General features: G+C 38.3%; 1 protein-coding gene across 4 annotated transcripts in view; it reads left to right on the top strand.

Annotated features, from left to right (window-relative positions):
• ARHGAP24 (Rho GTPase activating protein 24) overlaps positions 1–19,060 on the top strand; it is a 521,561-nt gene that overhangs the window by 442,349 nt on the left and 60,152 nt on the right. For 3 of the 4 annotated variants that reach the window (XM_055297088.2, XM_055297093.2, XM_055297091.2), the window contains one exon: positions 15,250–15,457. In XM_055297088.2, the coding sequence (XP_055153063.1) occupies positions 15,250–15,457 (208 nt within the window). Of the gene's footprint in view, positions 1–3,331; positions 4,803–15,249; positions 15,458–19,060 lie in introns of those variants that run through there. The other variant, XM_055297092.2, reaches the window with a different exon arrangement.

The raw sequence follows: 19,060 nt of genomic DNA, 5'->3' as shown, positions 1-19,060 counted from the left end.
TTACAAATGCTCGATTTGAATTTACATTTAAAGAGATATATTTTAGCATATAGCACTCATAATAGAAACAATGCTGCAAAGAATAAATCTTCTCCTGCCCTCTTTGTTTAATAAGTATTATGAGACTGCAAGGCAAGCTTTTAAAGTACTCATTTAATTTGTAAGAAATCTTTTGTGATTTTTCTGAATATCAGAGTTTGCTAAAGTTAATACAGCACACAAAACAAAATAGAATGTTAATACTGATAAGAGATCCCAACTGTCAGCCATAATCTTGGGTTTCAGATGATGTATTAATCTAAGGTTTCAAATGTTCCTGTTAATGTTAATAAATTCTGTTATTGATTGAATTTTAAACAAATCTTTTAAATTTTAGTTTTAAACAATAAAGTTATACGACTGAAAAACTCTTTTACTTATTTTACACTGTGTATTAAGTTTCCACTTAACATTTCATTGAAATTAACTTTTCTACAGATTTGCAATATTTTAAAACCACTGTTGTAGTTCAACCTCACATTTTGTGGCTTAAGTCTTTAAGACCCAAGGAGGATGAAAAACTTGCCAAGTGTCACACTGCGAGAAGCAGAAGTAGGAAGCAAACCCATGTGTTCCTCCTGCTTTATAGCAAAATAGTGTGATCTATTACTTCTACTGTGGTAGTAAAAAAAACCCACAATTATAAGTGCATGCCTTATTGATCATATATTCTTCAGTATATGAAAAATAATAAAAGTTTTTAAACATACAATAATTAGAATTAATATAGTTTTATGAGTCCTTCAAAAATACTAGAATTGATACCATCGAGCAATTAGAAAAAAAAAATCCGAAACAACCCAAATGTCCATCAACAGATGAATGAATAAACAGAATGTGAAGTATCCAAAGAATGGATTATTATTAAGCCATAAAAAGGAATGAAGTACTGATCAATACAACACTACGAATGAAGCTTGAAAACATTGTGCTAAGTGAAAGAAGCCAATCACAAAAGAGCACATTTTATGATTCCATTCATATGAAAGTATAGAACAAGGAAATCTACAAAGACAGAAAATAGACTAGTGGTTGCTTAGAGCTGGGATGGGGGGATGAGGGGGTAAGGGAGAGATAGCCAAAAGATACAAGGTTTATTTTTAAAATGAAAATGTTCTAGAATTAACTGTGGTGATGGTTGCAAGTATCTGTGAATATACTAAAAACCATTGAATTGTACGTTTTAAACTGGGGAATTATATGGTATGGGAATTATATCTCAATAAAGCTGTTTAAAAAATTCTGAATTGTCATAATCACCCTTCATAAGAGAATGCACTTTCCCTTCCTATCTTAGTTATGAAACCCAAGCCCTGTTAATACTAAATGAAAAGCACTTGATTAGATGGCATCTGTAAGGACATTTAGAAGAGGAGGTGACATATCACTCTGATTTATCAATCACGGTATACCACCTTTGGATACGTTTTAAATGTATCTATTATAAAGAGGGCATTTCATTGTGGCAATTTTTTAACCTGAGTTTTTAAAAAGCTAAAGTTTTTCATGAGGCACTTAAGCTTATCTTTATTCAGGTTGCACATATATGCAAAATATTGCCTCTTTGCCATTACAATAATAGACATTAGATTAAAATATAGGAGACACCTGAGGAGCTTGTCTAGTTCTTCAGTCTCCTAGAAATTAAAAACTATTAGGTGGAAATGTAAATAAAATGTAGGGTTTTGGAATGATAGGCCTTTCCTTTGTATTAAAATGAATTTATAAAATACTCATATGGGGCAGGGAACCAAGGGAAAGGTGAAAAGTATTGAATCTAGATAGCTCAACTTTGTGCCACCTGCTGAAAACCCATGCACAGTTGCTCCTCTAGTAATAATGCTAATTGAGAGGCACATGGTTTCTGCATAAAAGTCAAATTCAAAAATCTGAATGTCAAACATTTATTTAGCCTTGGGAAGGTTTAGTCTTCCTTCCTTCCTTCCTTCCTTCCTTCCTTCCTTCCTTCCTTCCTTCCTTCCTCCCTCCCTTCCTTCCTTCCTTCCTTCCTCCCTCCCTTCCTTCCTCCCTTCTCCTTCCCTCCTTTCCTCCCTTCCTTCCTTGTGTATTTTTATACTGGGTTTCTGTTCAATTGTTTTTGAGGCAATGTTTATGGAAGTGTCTAGTCCAGAATCTGAGATCTGAGGAGAGTGGTAATTCATTAATAGTTTTTTTGTTTTGTTTTGTTTTTTTGGAGACAGAGTCTCCTTCTGTTGCCCAGGCTGGAGTGCAATGGTGCAATCACGGCTCACTGCAACCTCTGTCTCCCGGTTCCAGTGATTCTTCTGCCTCAGCCTCCCCAGTAGCTGATATTACAGTCGCCTGCCAGCACATCCAGCTAAATTTTTTTTGTATTTTTAGTAGAGATGGGGTTTCACCATGTTGGCCAGGCTGGTCTCAAACTCCTGACCTCAGGTGATCCACCCACCTCAGCCTCCCAAAGTGCTGGGATTACAGGTGTGAGCCATTGTGCCCGGCCCAATAGTTCTTGTAGCTCTAATTGCTTAGCCTAATGTTAGCTACTGCCAAAATCAAGTCTTTCCTGTGTATTTCTGCCTCCTAATAAAAAGAGTTGATTCAGAGACCCAGCAAGGCAGTAAGAATACTATTTGTGAATAATCCTTACAATGAACAATTGGCATGTAGGCAGACAGAGGTTAATTAAGAGGCAATGTGGTCAGGCAACGTGCACAGACCAAGTGCACAATCTTGGATATGTAGTTTTACTTCCCTTGCCTTTGGTTTTACTCACTTGTGAAATAAGAAAATTAGAAGAAAAAAAATGCTTTCACTTCCCAGCTCCAAAATCCTATGATTACAGGAGTTCCCTGTAGATCAGTGTTCAGGTCAGTGGATTTTTCTGTTGGCTGAAGTGCTTGAAGGGCAGCACCGTCTCTGTCTTCGTGGTGCTGAGTTACACTTTGTGGTTCTTTATTTTCTTAGCAGCGTGCTGTGACACAGAAGGTAAAATACCATTTGAACCACAGGGTAGAACTAAATAATAATAATCCTTTCAATGACAAAAGATTACCTACATGGGCATGCTAGTCAGAGTAATGATGTTTTTAATGGAAGGACCTTTTTAACACTCCTCATGGTCTCGTAAAGCTTCTGCCAAATGGCTGGGAAGGAACACAGAGGCCTCGGGGGTCAGTTGGGGTTAAGGCACTAGCATTCCAAATCAGTTCATGGAACAGCCAGGTGGATGAATGATTAACCCAGCAAGTAAATTGTTCAGTGAGTAGGACTGAGAGGCTTGGTGGACATGGGGGCTGGGGTGCAGAAAGTACGTGCAAGAGCATGGAAGAGTGTTGAAAACAGAATTGGTTTGCAAACCATGCCCAGAGAAACATATATGTGTGTGTAAATGCACACACAAATACGTGTTGATGTGTTTGCAGCTTCACCCACAGACTCTTTGCCACTGGATTTTAAATACTTTTCTGTTTTGCAGACACATACATACACATGTATAAATATGTTTTCAGGGTATGCATGTTAAATGAGTGCTCACAAATGAATTCAGTTACAAATCATTTGAAAAAAAGTAAAACTTTTATGAGAGGAGAATAAATGCAAGTTTGAAGGGGCAAAAAGTTTACCCCCTGGGGGTTGGTTTGGTGCCCTGTGATTTCTGGAGGGGCTGAGCCAGCCAGCTGTAAAAGTGCTGCACAAGACAAGAGCTGGGAAGTCAACAGAAAGTCAAAAGAAAAAGAAAGGGGTTCGTACCGCAGCGTGGCATTCTCCCTCCTCCCCTCATCCTGTTGTGACTGCACCTGCTGAATGTGACCGGCGGGCACTGGAAGCAGCCGCAGCCACAGCCTTGGTGAGGAGCAACCGCAGCCCTGCCAGCTCCCTCCCAGTTCTCATTGAGAAAAGGGGAGACGGAGCAGGAGGAGGGGGAGGAGATGCTCCCTGCAAAGCTGCCTCCCCCCACAGATCTAAAGAGCCTCTTGGAATGGGCACTCGACTGTTCTGACGTGGTGATTCTCTCGGGAGTTTGAAGACAGAAAGGAAAGGGGAGAAACCTGCAGAGAGCATCAAAGGATGAGGGGTGCTATAAAAGAAGCAGGGGAGTCCTTTGAAAGAAATCTATCATGCACTGAAATGCTTTCTGGAGAAGGTGCCATTATTTTCCTCCCCTCTTGCTCAGATGAAAGGAGCCAGCAAGGACAGTCCTGAAGTATTCCTCAGGGGCTTTTTTGTCATTGTTCCTCTTTCCTCTTGCACAGGGCTATTTGCTGACCTTTCCAGAGGAATCTCAGTCCAGCTGAGAAGACAGTTCTTAATAAAAACAAAAAAATGCAAAAACCAATTCCTGCTGTTTGAATGGGAATGGTAGCTTGCTTGCTGCAGTTCTTTTCCTCTGACATTTTGGAATGTCTGCAGAAACTTAAAAAAAAAAAAAAAAAAAACCTTAAAAACTCCCTGGATTAGGCAAGAGAAAAGGAAGTTTTTTTGCTAAAAAGGAGTAAATGAGAGGTGATAACTTATCCCTAAGCCAGGACCTGGATGATCAAAACCTTCAAGTTCTAGGAATCAGCACTTCAAAAATAACAAATAAACAAGCATGAGGAGTGGCTGTGGGGTTTCGCTCAGAGGCAGGTTTTAAAGGAAGCCAAAACCGGGTTCAGAACTTCGGGCCTGTACGATGCCTGAAGACAGGAATTCTGGGGGGTGCCCAGCTGGTGCCTTAGCCTCAACTCCTTTCATCCCTAAAACTACATACAGAAGAATCAAACGGTGTTTTAGTTTTCGGAAAGGTAGGTAGATGGTATATTCATGTCCTTTTTATAAATATAAATAATATTCTCTTAGGCTTTAAGGTCTGTTTATGCTCAGATAAAATGGGAGTTTGGAAACCAAGAGCCTAGGACTGTACAAGAGTGATTTGTGCTTATCCTTGCTTGTCTATACTTATTTTCTGAGGTTCATTTAAATGTGTATATTATTGTCTGTGAATAGGTGGGGTAGGTGGGGCTTAAAAAATAGTAATCTTATGGGGATCACCTTGACTGACAGGGGACTAAGTAAGCTGGGCTGACCGTCCTCAGAGGAGGGGCCAGAGTGATCTTGGGCCCTTCCTAGACCCAAATCAAGCAGCCACGTTCTGACCCCTCAAAACAGGGCCCTCGCAAATCCCTGTGCTGTGTTCCCGTCACCTTGTTTTGATTCTGGCTGCCTGTGCTTGCCTCACCTCCCCTGTTGAGAAAAATTTGATAAACGAATTATCCATGCTGACCCATTTTCAAGAGGCTTTCAACCATATTGATGAATATTTGCTGGGAATAGGAGTCACCCTGACTTTTCAAATATATCACAAGGTGGCACTGGGAGAGGGTGAAGATAAGAACTATCAGGAATGGGGGGTGAGAACATAGAACAACTTACGATCAATAAAAGAAACTAAGGCATTTCTGAATTGACTTATTTGGGGGGAGTTAGAGAATACAAAATAGGTAAACTAAAATGTTTTCAGGAAAGGTTTATGGATCAAAATATTTAAAAATATCTTTTTGCTTTAAAATAAGGATTATTAAATGGAATGGCTGTTTAAGTAGAAACTAAGTAATTATAATGTTAATGACATGTACAATAAGCTAATAATTTAGTCAGGTGCTGAGTTGAATGACATCTAGGGTTTTTCTCCCCCACATTTTTTTTTGATTTGCCACCCATTAATTAATCTTCCCTAGTTAGTAACTAACAAAAAAAAAAATAAGAAAAATCAAAATTACAAAATACAGGGGAAACTTTTTTTTTGAGGAAACCATTGTTCCTGCAGAGTGGTTTCCTTTGCGTAGCTAAGACCTGGCAACAATCACCGTCATATATTTTCAGCAAGGATTTCAGGTGTTAATTTACCTTCCTATCTCATCCACAAAGATAATGATAATTAAATGAGAGTTGCATGTCTCATGTTTTTATAGATCTATAGGGATTTTCTGAATACCATAGGATTGCATCATTGATAGAGAAATTAACAATGACAGAAATTTTTAAAGGCTCAGGGACTAATTGCTTAAAGGATAATTTCCCCTTCTAGTTCCCCAGCCCATCAGAAACTAAACTGGTTCTATCCAAACACAACTTTTCAGGGTTACTGCTGTCCATTTGTAACATGAGATGTTTGGAGGATTATTAATGTATCTTTAAAGGACTTTTTTTTTTTGGCCTTTGTCACCTTCCCGTCTCCCATATAATCCTTGTGAACACACTGCTGTTCCCGATGCCTTCCTCCCTTTCTCCTTAAATACCAAGCGGGGAAGGCAGTGCCTGGGAAGAACATTCCCATGACTGGCAAATGGCCAACACCAGGTAGGGCACATCTTCCATCTATCCTCTCCTGGGGAGCTATTTTTAAAGGCTGTCTTTTTCTCTTCGAAGCCTTAGCAGTTTGGGGAATGTCCAGCATTTGAACCAGGATGAATAGTTTTTTTATTTACAAAGATGTATTCTGCTTTCTGTCGAAAGGAGAAAGGAGAGGAGGTGCAGGAAGCATTCAGCAGTTTTACGCTTCCTTTCCATTCTCTGGAGCCCGCTGCATCGCAGGCTCTCTCTGTTCAAGGGCTGCGTGCCCACAGTTCTGCAGTGGGGTCCTGGGAGCACAAGCGCTCAGCTGCTGCAGCCCCAACCCGCCGCCACCTTGCTCTTGCTGCACTCATCACTCAGGGCCGCAGCAGCATGACGCACAGGAGTTTTACATCTTTCTTGAAGGTCTGGCCTTGAAAAGAATGAACTCGCCTCTCAATTCTGGGTTCCTAACACCATGCCACCTTAAGAAGAGTGTGTTCTTTTGTGCTTTATTTAATCTCCTGGGTACTTAAGTGTTTCAAGAAGTGGCCTGGGTTTCTGCGTTCCTCTCCCAAGCCCTTCCGGGAGCATCAGCTTAAGTCATTTTAAGGAATGCAATAAGGAGAATGTGTGAAGCCAGGAAAAATGCCTAGAGGTAAAAAAATGTTGACGTGGCTACTTTTCCTGATCCACATGTAAAATATATATATATATATATGTTGACTGTTGTCAAAAGTAGGCCAACAGCAGAGGAGACATGCTGCATTATGCCCTTCCGGCTCCATTTCCATTTCCATCACCTTAGCTCTTTGTGCCTTTATTGCTCCATGTATGCAACTTACTTTAACCTAAGTAGTGGCTTTTCAAGACAGCATTCATCCTCACCTCTGTGCACCCCCAGCACTCTTCACAAATTCCTACAACACACAAGCCATCTTGTGCAGCATTTCCCTATCTGTATTTCTAAAACAGTGCTGTCGAGCAACTTTCCACAGCTCAAAGATTTTTATGATCCCCTATTGCTCACAGGAGAAAGTCATATTTCAAGTAACTATAAAGGCCCTCCAAATTCTAACAGTTCCCTGGAGTATAAGCCCCCTAATTCCCCAGACTATTTCATCCTTTCTCCTAAACATATGTCCTACACCACTTCTTCATGTCTCTTCACTTTGTTTCCTCTGCTATAATGCTTTCTTCTCCATTGTCTATCTCAACTTTATGCTCTCTTCAAGGCATCACTGGCTCTAATTTCTTCAGCAAGCTTTCTCTGTTTACTAATTATGTGCTCCTAACTCTATAGCTCTTATGTTTTATTTTTACTTATTTATTTGTTTGTTTGTTTTGAAATGATCTCATTCTGTCATCGAGGCTGGAGTGCGGTGGTGCAATCTCAGTTCACAGCAACCTCCACCTCCCAGGTTCAAGTGATTCTCCTAGCTCAGCCTCCTGAGTAGCTGGGATTACAGGTGCCCGCCACCACACCCAGCTAATTTTTGTATTTTTAGTAGAGATGGGGTTTCATCACGTTGGCCAGGCTGGTCTCAAACTCCTGACCTCTAGTAATCCTCCCACCTTGGCCTCCCAAAGTGCTGGGATTATAGGTGCAAGCCACCACGCCCAGCCTACAGCTCTTACATTTTATATATGCTGATTCTTGGCCACTGTATCCTCATAGCCACCTTGAGGTACTGTATACACGTTTGTAGTATACACACATGCACCTATGCACACACACACATTCATTCCCAAAGTGGAGAATGGCAATAGGTCTGTTCAATCAGGGATTCAAGATTGATTACAAACTGGTGAGGTACAGTGTTACTATCTATCTATTCCCACAAGTCCATAGGCAATAGAATGTCTTTACAGTGGTGGTGGACAAGACCAACATCCTCTTTAAAATTTGTTGTATGTTATATATGTTGTAATCACATTTGTGAAAATGGATTTGTCCAACAAAACACCACTATCCAAATCTATATAATTTTAAACTGTGTATAAATGACTAGCTCATTAATTCATATATCAATGTTTTATGGAGCCTCTACCAAGTGGTGCTGGGAATGAGAAGGTAAACAAACAGATTGTCTCAAATCTATGAATTCACAGACTCCTTGGAATAACGAAACATAAATAACTACTTTGTGATAAGCACCACACCAAGTTATCTATTAAGTTGTAGGTGCCCCTGAACAAAAGGCTGACCACAGGTTCCTGTGGAAACCCAGTGATTCACATAAACTAAAGAAAATCGGGTTTGGTCTTTGAAAGTTACAAAAAGACATTTTCTCCCATGTGATACTAAGAGAATAGTGAGAATGCCTTGGAAAAATTATGTTTGAATTCAATTAACATAACATAGTGAAAAATGAAAGACTTTTAGAATCATATGGAGTTGTGTTTGTATCCCAAATTTGCCACTTTCTAGATGTGTGACCTCAGACAGGTCACCTACCATCTTCAAATCTGTTTCCCTGTTTGTAGAAAAGGGACCCCCTTGTAGGATGTCTGTGAATGCCAAATAAAGAAATACATGCAACTTGCCTGACTTGGAACCTAGTGTGTATAATTGCTCCACTGGTCAAAGACCTAGTCCACTGGGTCGCTATGTACACCTTCTAACACTTTCTTAATCTTTCCTAGCATTTATTATTCTCCTTCCTTCCCCCCTCTGACTTTGAAAAGAGTAAAGGTTCTATCAACATTCACTGGTTATGATAGACCCTGAGCTCCTTGGAGTAAAGGCTTTCTATCTATATAATATTTTGTGGCTACTTAGAAAGTTTGTGATAGAGTGAAGTAAGTTTGCCTCGCTTTGTTTCTTAGTTCTGTACTAAAAGGGATGTATTTTACTTTGATTTGCCCATTTGCTATGGGTGAATGTTCATTTTAATGGAAAATTCTTACCACCCTGGTGACACCAGGATTTATCCTGCTAGCAGAGTTGCAGTAAGCAGAGGATAAGTCAAGGCAAATTCCCACTATGGCTGAGTATGTGATCTACAGACAAGAAGGGACAAGGAACTCAAAATTAATGGCATGACCCAAGAACTATCAGTGAGTTTCATTTGACATTGGAATTATTCATTTATTTTCTATAATTGGGAAGGTAAAGTGTTTTGTTTCCATGCATGCATTTATTCCATAAATGTTTATGGAGCATCTGTGCGTCACCCATCTTGATAAGTTCCAGGGACATAAACAAAAGGCCTTGACTGTGGTAAAATAGAATTAAAGCTTTGGAGTCCTTTACACCTGGGACCAATCCCAGTGTGGTTCTTGTGTCTGTGGCACCTTGCCTAAACCTCCCCAAAGCTCATAGGATAGATATACAGTATGTAGCTGCTTTCTAATATTTATAATAATAATAATAAATGTAAACCAATTATTTCATTATGATAAATGTAAAAATAAAATCCTCTTTTTACTAGTTCAGCACTGGTTAGGCATCTAAATAAATAATTTCCATGCAAAATGTTAAGGAATAAAGAAACATATCAAGCTTTGGGTCTAGAGTAAGGGATGAGGCAATGGAATGTCAGTAAAGACTTGACACAGAAGATGTATGAGTTGACTCTTACAGGATAAGTTTTCCTACGCTGACTTACAAAGGCAGGACCTACCTTCTAGAAGGAGGCATGAAGACATGACGAGCAATACATGGTTCAGCATAGTTTGAGAGCATATTGTTTGTGGGGAAGCAGAAGAAATGAGAGTGGAGATGCCACAGTGCCTGGCACACAATGGATGCTACCTAAACATTGTTGACTGAATGGAGGATGAAGAGGCTGAGATCAGCTTGTGGGGATTTTATTTCATAAAAATGAATGTGGTTGCAAAGACAGGCCAGTGGGCACCATTGGAAGAGGTGAAGCAGAAGAGTGGCATGATCCGGATTGAAATATTACAAAGTCCACTGTGGCAGCACTTGGCTGGATTGAGAACTCTGCTCTTCAAAAAATCATGGAAGAAATACTGAATATCTAATCTAATGCAGTGGTAAGGAGCTTGGAGGCAACCAGCATGGTGATTAAATGAATAGCTTGAAGGAAAGAGGAATGTAGGTTGATTCTCAGATGGCACTTCAATGTTTTGGGGGGATAGCTTGTACTGATAACCAAAATTAGGATTAAAGGACACAGAACAGGTTTTAAAAAAGAGATGACTTATTCAGCTTTAGAAATTTTGAGTTTGAAAGTGTTTGAGCTATCCATATTGAAGGTTCTACTGGGCACCTAGAAATTCAATGCTGGAGATTATAGCAATAGCCCAAATTGAGATACAAACCTGAGAATAATTAATATGTAGTGAAATTAAGTGGAGTCTAGTAGAGTAACTGTATCAGGTAAAGTAAAAACAGAGCTGAGGACAGAACCCAGACAACTATTAAAGAGTGTAGTAGTTAGCAGAGTCAAGAAAGAGACTGACAAGGGCATTGAGAGGCAAAAATCATGTAACATGGGAAGTGTCAGGAAGAAGAAGGAGACTGACAGTTTTAAAGGGAGTGAGACACGAAGTAATACAAAGAACAAATTTGGCTGTCAATGATTTGCCAACTAGGAAGTTATTGGTGACCGTAGAAAAAGCCATTTTATTGTTTTAACTGGGTCAGATATCAAATTGCAAAAGTTAGCAAGTCGATGGAAAATGATGAAAAGGAGACAGTCACATTCTTCATTGGGAACTGAGAAGCAAAGAGAATATGTAGTTACAGGGCACAGAGTCTAAGAAGGTTTAGATTCATCTTTGCTTATTCGTTTTCAGGAATAATGAAATATGAATGTATCTATAGCATCACAGTCACTCACTTCACAGGCAGCCTCTAGCTATTGGCTCTATAAATCACATGTAAAGGGGGACCCTCACAAACCCTGAAGGCTGTGGCGGTGTCTCTCTTGCGTGCTCCACTGGAAACAGCCACCTACCAGTATAATAAACTCACCTGTGTGATTTACATTCTCAGTCCAGTGAAAAGTCACATCCTGGGTGATGCTTTATGACACACCAATGTACTTTCACACGGAGGGGAGGTAGACATGGTATTCATCGCCGCCCAGAAATACCGGGGATGGTTTTGCCAGAGTGTGTGAAAACTTGCTGGGAGTTTAAATGGACATAGCTGGAACTGTTTGCGTGACCCACATCCCAGGGAATATTGTAAATAGTGTGTCTTTTCTTCATGCTGCTAGCTGGGGGTAGCACATGACCTTTGTGCTTTTGTGTTAATTTTAAAATTTGAAGTTTCACTGCTCCCTCAAGGAAATTTTTAAATAAATCTGTTTTTTTAAATGATTTTTCCCATCAATAGCTTTCCTCCAAAGGAGCATTCGTATGCAGAAGGGCAATCCACATATACCATTTTAAGCCAGAAGTGTTTGGCACACTCTATTTCCAGTGCTACAGAATGGGGAGTATATGTCTATTAAAATTCTTTACTCATTCTTTGCAAGACCAGTTCTACAGCGGAAAATTCATTTTTCCACAGGAATTTTAAATCATATGTACATGTTGTCTACATGCTCTAAAACTTTTTTATATATTATACTGCCATATTAAAGGCATCAGCTTTATATAAAGGAAATTGCTTTGGGGGGCAGCATGCTCATTGAAGCTCCACAGTATTTTCCTTCTCTTTTTTTTTTTTTCTGACCTCCCCCAACTCCCAATTTATATTTTCTCAGCACAAATCATTTATCCTAATGTGATGGGAGGAATTGAGGTCAGAAAGCTGATAAATGGCAGATGCCTTCCTCCATTGCTGTTTTCAGCCATTGTGCATACTACACAGTATTCTGTAATAGCCACTGAGTGGCTCTGATATCCCACCGCCTCGAACAAGCCTTAGCTCCACCATTTACTGCTGTGTGACATTTGGCAAGTTACTTGACCTTTCTGTGCTTCAAGCTCCTCCTCCTTAAAATGCAAGGAATGGTGGTGCCTACCTCACAGGGTGTTTTGAGTTTTAAATGTGAGAAATGCGGGTAAACTGCTTGTAACATGCCTGGCATACATAAGCACAGCTTAGTTAGTATCAATTTTTAAAAGCAAAAAAAATGTACATGATCTTTCTTAGTTGTAGAATGTACTAATATTTCTCAGTGGTAGAATGTACTAATATTTTTAATTACTGGAAAATTAGGACTCACAACTGTGATTAAATAAAAAGGAAAAGGACTGATATTCAGGAATGAACAAAGATTTTAAAGCTAAATAAATCTGGATGTGCACTTCCATTCTGCCACTTGGTGCTCTGTAACTAACGTTAGTAACAAATTATTTCATCTCTCTGAGCCCCAGTTTTCCATGTATAAAAGGGATAATGATAGTTACCTTATGTGTTTCTTAAGTAGATGAGAGAATATTGTGAGGGACTCAGAATATAATAAATACTTAATGAATTTAAGTTTCTCACTATAGTTTTAAAGTAAATTCTTATTTTATTATAAAGGCAAACCTGCACATACAAGAAAGTAAAAAGGAAACCGAATTCACGTCTAAAGCAAACCATCCCTTTCTTCATCACTTCCTTGAGTTGTTGGGAAAAAAAAAATCCCGAAAGCTTTGAGAAAAGAATGTTTGACTGTTTTTCATTACTGTACAAACCCAAATATTGGAAGTTTGGTTCATGTTTGTAGCACACATGGTCATTGAATTGCAACATCCTTAGTAGATTTTCTGTTGTATTTGGAGAGAACCCTTAGGTAATATATTTATCAATCCAAAGCAAAAATCGAAAGTAAAAAAGAAAAATCACACATACATAAAATTTATTCCCAAATGTCAACATATTATTTTCTTAAATGATCTATAAGTCTTTTAAAAGGTTATTTACTTAATTTTGTCAGGATAGAGTTCAAACAGTAGAGGCAAATAAGCATCATGTTTGTTTTCAAAGCTCTCCACGGAAAGGGTCGATATTCTCCAACCTAACCAGTTTGTAAACCTTATTATTAAAACACTAGAATATCTCCAAAAATTGTTATTACCATTGAATGGATTAGAATTTTGTTTTGTTGAAGGAACAGAAAACTGGCTTAAACACACATCAGCTTGTTTTTCTCACATTAAAAGCTATCTGGACAAAGGTGCTGCCAGTATTGGATCAGTAGTTCAATAATTTCAGCCTCAGCATGTCTGTTCATCTTGTAGCCTTTCCTTTGTGATTGTTGCCTAATGGACCAAAGATGACCATAACAAGAGCCAGTATCATGCCCAAGTTGAAGACAGGCAAAAGGAGTGACTGACAATTACAGATGTCTTTCCTTTTCATCAAGAAAAGCAAGTCTTCCTAAAGGCTACAAGAAGACTTATTGACATTGAACAGGACTAGGCCACATGACCACCCCACTGCAAGGGAAATGGAAGAAGTATTTAATTTTCCAGCTTCTACAATGGAAATGTCAAGGGAGAATGGGGTGTGAGTGTCTGTTGGAGTTAGTGAATAATGTTTGATACACCATTATCAAGGAACTACTTGTTCTAAAATTTACAAACCAAGCTAACTAGACCTGTTATCTGCTCTAATCTTTACTGCCCTTAGAAAATACTATTTCTAATTCTGCTTTATATACTTGAATATCGATCCTAGGTGACTCAACATTATTTCCTAAATGGAATATATGTATTTCATTAGTGCTAAGTTTGATACCAGGTGTAGAATAGTTGTGTTTCCTGTTATTGTTTCTACCTGAGCTAAGAATATTTTCTTTGGTGACAATTATTTATTGCTTGAAATGTGACGGTTTTGCACTACTGAGTCCATAAAGAAATTCTTTTACAGGTGGGGAGCAAAGCATCTGTTGGTATGGTCAAATCCTTAATCTAATGGCTGTTAAATAATTCCCCACACATTCTGAAGTCTTACCTAATTTCAACATGCACCACTTACTTTTCTTTCCCTTTTTTGAAACGCCTTAGACCATTAAAATAATTTCATGACATTCATTCCTTCTGGGAACATTGGAGTCACATCTGCTTTGGCTGTTTTTTCCCCCTTTTCTCATAGATTGATAATTTTTACCAAGCTACTACCTAATATTAATGTATTTCAAAAGTATTATCTCTTAATTAGTGGAGTACTGAGGATGAAATAGTGGCTGTTTTTGGCCCTGGTGTATACACCATGGAATGTATGGTTTGTAGGTGTTGTAAAATCATTAATAAATCTAACTAAAACTTGGCCTTCCTTTTATTGCCACCATGTACTGCCAATTCTAAACAATGTACATGATAAAATACCCTACCTGTTAGGGCAAGCCACTGTGACCCATCTCTCTGCTTCTAGTATGCTCTACTTTGTAAATTTCCATTTTTCACTTTCAAATAAGTTAATAGTTTAAGACAAGCAAACATTGTCTGAAATATTTTATATGGGAGAAAATTCAGGGTTTCTTTTCCTGGTTTTATCACCGTGATTACAGTCATGGCATCACAACTTGAGTAAAAACAAATGGGGAAAAAAGAAATAGACAGGATTTAAATGCAAATTGGACATAAATATAAAACTGTAATAAAGGTAGAATTTGACTATTTTCTGCAGCATATTTCTGCTTTTAAGCTATTGAATACCCTTCCCTTCCTAAAAGGAAAAAAAAAAAATGAAAACCCCAAACTCAAGTTACATTTATTACAGTTTTTCTTATTTCAAAATTGATATCTCAAACTCAGTATTTCTATTTTGGTTTTGGGCTAAACATAGAATACAAGAAAGAGGCAGCATAAGGTAAATTCATACCATTTGAGGAATTGTATATAATGAATTTGATTGTATAATAATGTGAAATACTGAATGTTAAGTGCTTGCTAGCATTCCAATCTTTGTTTTTCTGTTATATTGAATTAAAACAACAAAAACAACAAGAACAAAGTGGGAAGAGATAAATTTCCCAAGTTTACTGTGATCCTTTATTTTTGTAGGCATTTTTGGACAGAAACTGGAGGATACTGTTCGTTATGAGAAGCGATATGGGAACCGTCTGGCTCCAATGTTGGTGGAGCAGTGCGTGGACTTTATCCGACAAAGGGGGCTGAAAGAAGAGGGTCTGTTTCGACTGCCGGGCCAGGCTAATCTTGTTAAGGAGCTCCAAGATGCCTTTGATTGTGGAGAGAAGCCATCATTTGACAGGTAGATGCCACAATTTTACTAACCGTCTTCACTGAGAAATTCAGACTGAACTGACAGGATGCAGTTAGCTGAGGAGGCATAACCTTGATTGATGTGGTAACAGTTTACAACATAGATTATTTGGCCGCAGGAGTTTGCGTTGTTTCTATTAAGTTACAAAGTCAAAAATTGGGCACCTTAGATATCTTTCTCTTCCATACTTTCCATCTTAAAACATTATTTTTTGTTCTTTTTCTTTGGTACTAAAGTAAAACTGTATTAAACTTTTGCACTGGAAGAAGTGAATTTATAAAATAGGATTCTTGTTTAATTTTTTTAAATTCTTTCCATTAAGGAATATTAAAAGTATTATGAGTAGAGATTAAAATATTGGCAATGTAATTAAAAATAAGTATTTCAATAATAACAAAAGCATTATATTTTTAAATATATAGCTCTACTGTAATCTAGAATAGTTTTACAGGGAAACAAGGAGAAGTACAGCATGGTGAAAATAAAAGAATAGTGGCAGCCCCAGAGAAGAAAATATAAAGCATTCCTAACTCCACTAATAAAGAGTTAATCTGGCTAATATTCTTCTCTTTACTTTTTGAAAGCTTAGTAGAAAAAATAAAATTTTGTCTTAATATTGTCAACATTATATACCAGAAATGTTTTCATATTAATAGTTGAAAAATACCCTTTTATTCTAATATATTTTAACTTAACATTTTACCATTAACAACTTCTGTAAGCCTCTTTTTAAATATCTAATATTTCACTCTACAGGTATATTATTCACAACTATTTCAATATTGTTAGACATTTACATTATGACATTTTCATATTATAAATACTATTGTAGTGGATATACATTTGCATAAATATTTTCTATTTTTGGATTACTTAGGATAAATTCTCAGCATTGGAGTTTTTGGATAAGAGTAATCCTGATGCTTGAAAATTAAAAATAGCCTACTGTCTTAGTCCATTCAGGCTCATAACAAAATATCATAAATGGAGTGGTTTATAAACAAAATTTATTTCTGAAAATTCTGGATTTTGGAAAATCACAGTCAAGGCACTGGCAAATCCATGTCTGATGAGGACTTGATCTCAGTTCATAGATGGCACCTTTTCACTGTGCCCTCAGATGGTGGAAGGTACAAGGCAGCTCTCTGGGGCCTCTTTTTATTTTATTTTATTATTATTTAAGTTCTGGGATAAACGTGCAGAACGTGCAGGTTTGTTACATAGGTATACACGTGCCATGGTGGTTTGCTGCACCCATCAAGCCATCATCTACAATTAGGTATTTCTCCTAATGTTATCCCTCCCCTAATCCCCCACCCCACAACAGGCCTGGTGTATGATGTTCCCCTCCCTATGTCCATGTATTCTCATTGTGCAGCTCCCACTTATGAGTGAGAACATGCGGTGTTTGGTTTTCTGTTCCTGTGTTAGTTTGCTGAGAATGATGGTTTCCAGCTTCATCCATGTCACTGCAAAGGACATGAACTCATCCTTTTTTAAGGCTGCATAGTATTCCATGGTGTATATGTGCCACGTTTTCTTTATCTAGTCTATCATAGATGGGCATTTGGGTTGGTTCCAAGTCTTTGCTATTGTGAGCAGTGCTGCAAGAAACATACATGTGCATATATCTTTATAGAAGACTGGTTTATAATCCTTTGGGTATATACCCAGTAATGGGATTGCTGGGTCAAATAATATTTCTGGTTCTAGATCCTTGAGGAATCACCACACAGTCTTCCACAATGGTTGAGCTAATTTACATTCCCACCAACAGTGTAAAAGTGTTCCTATTTCTCTACATCCTCTCCAGCATCTGTTGTTTCCTGACTTTTTAATGATTGCCATTCTAACTGGCGTGAGATGATATCTCATTGTGGTTTTGATTTGCATTTCTCTAATGACCAGTGAGGATGAGCTTTTTTTCATATGTTTGTTGGCCACATAAATATCTTCTTTTGCATAAATACTTTCTATTTTTGGATTACTTAGGATAAATTCTCAGCATTGGAGTTTTTGGATAAGAGTAATCCTGATGCTTGAAAATTAAAAATAGCCTACTGTCTACTTTTGAGAAGTGTCTGTTCATGTCCTTCACCCACTTTTTGATGGGGTTGTTTTTTTCTAGTAAATTTGTTTAAGTTCCTTGTAGATGCTGGATATTAGCCCTTTGTCAGATGGATAGATTGCAAAAATTTTCTCCCATTCTGTAGGTCGCCTGTTCACGCTGATGATAGTTTCTTTTGTTGTGCAGAAGCTCTTTAGTTTAATTAGATCCCATTTGTCAGATTTGGGTTTTGTTGCCATTGCTTTGGTGTTTTAGTCATGAAGTATTTGTCTGGTGCCTCTTTTTTAAAACATGTCTAAACACAAATTCAATGAGTTGTAGATATAAGCCCAACTTGTGACCGTGGGTAATAACAAATCACAGTTTAGTTATAATTATGAAAATCATGAAATCAGAATGCAAACGAAAGCCTTTATAAGATGAACTTTATCAATGATGACATGAATATCATCATTAAAGATGGCTTAGTTTTCTTTTTTTTTCTTCCTTTTTTTTGAGATGGAGTTTTGCTCTTGTTGCCCAGGCTGGAGTGCAATGGTACAATCTCGGCTTACCACAACTTCCACCTCCTGGGTTCAAGCGATTCTCCTGCCTCAGCCTCCTGAGTAGCTGGGCTACAGGCATGTGCCAACATGCCCGGCTAATTTCATATTTTTAGTAGAGATGGGGTTTCTGCATGTTGGTCAGGCTGGTGTCGAACTGCCGAGCTCAGGTGATCCACCCGACTCAGCCTCCCAAAGTGCTGGGATTATAGGCGTGAGCCACCGTGCCCGGTCTTTTTTCTTTTTTCGAAACAGAATCTTGCTCTGTCGCCACACACTGGAGTGCAGTAGCATGATCTCAGCTCACTGCAACGTCCACCTTACTAGTTCAAGCCATTCTCATGCCACAGCCTCCCGAGTAGCTGGGATTACAGGCATGTGCCACCATGCCTGGCTATTTTTTGTATTTTTTTGTTGAGATGGGGTTTCACCATGTTGGCCAGGCTGGTCTCAAGGCCTAGGTTTCTATATGTCTCAAGGCCTGCTTTGTATTTAGAATAAGTAGTGCAACGATTGTAAATAACAAACAAATAAAATAACATTATGCTTCTTAAAAGTTACATATGAAAAGGGCTGGGCGGGGTGGCTCGTGCCTGTAATCCCAGCACTTTGGGAGGCCAAGGTGGGAGGATCATGAGGTCAGGAGTTTGAGACCAGCCTGGCCAACATGGTGAAACTCTGTCTCTACTAAAAATACAAAAATTAGCCAGGCGTGGTGGCGAGCACCTGTAATCCCAGCTGTTTGGAAGGCTGAGGCAGGAGAATCTCTTGAACCTGGGAGGCAGAGGTTGCAGTGAGCCGAGATCAGGCCACTGCACTCCAGCCTGGGCAATGGTGCGAGACTCTGCCTCAAAAAAAAAAAAAAAAAAAAAAAAAAAAAAAAAATTATACATGAAAAGAAACACTTTAAAAATTACTAGAGACCTTAATATTTAACATAAACGTATAATTTGTCCTTTTCCTTTATAAAGTAAAAAATAA

The sequence above is a fragment of the Symphalangus syndactylus genome, chromosome 10 (assembly GCF_028878055.3).
Source record: "Symphalangus syndactylus isolate Jambi chromosome 10, NHGRI_mSymSyn1-v2.1_pri, whole genome shotgun sequence".
NCBI lineage: Eukaryota > Metazoa > Chordata > Mammalia > Primates > Hylobatidae > Symphalangus > Symphalangus syndactylus.
This window is presented reverse-complemented; position numbering and strand designations above follow the sequence as displayed.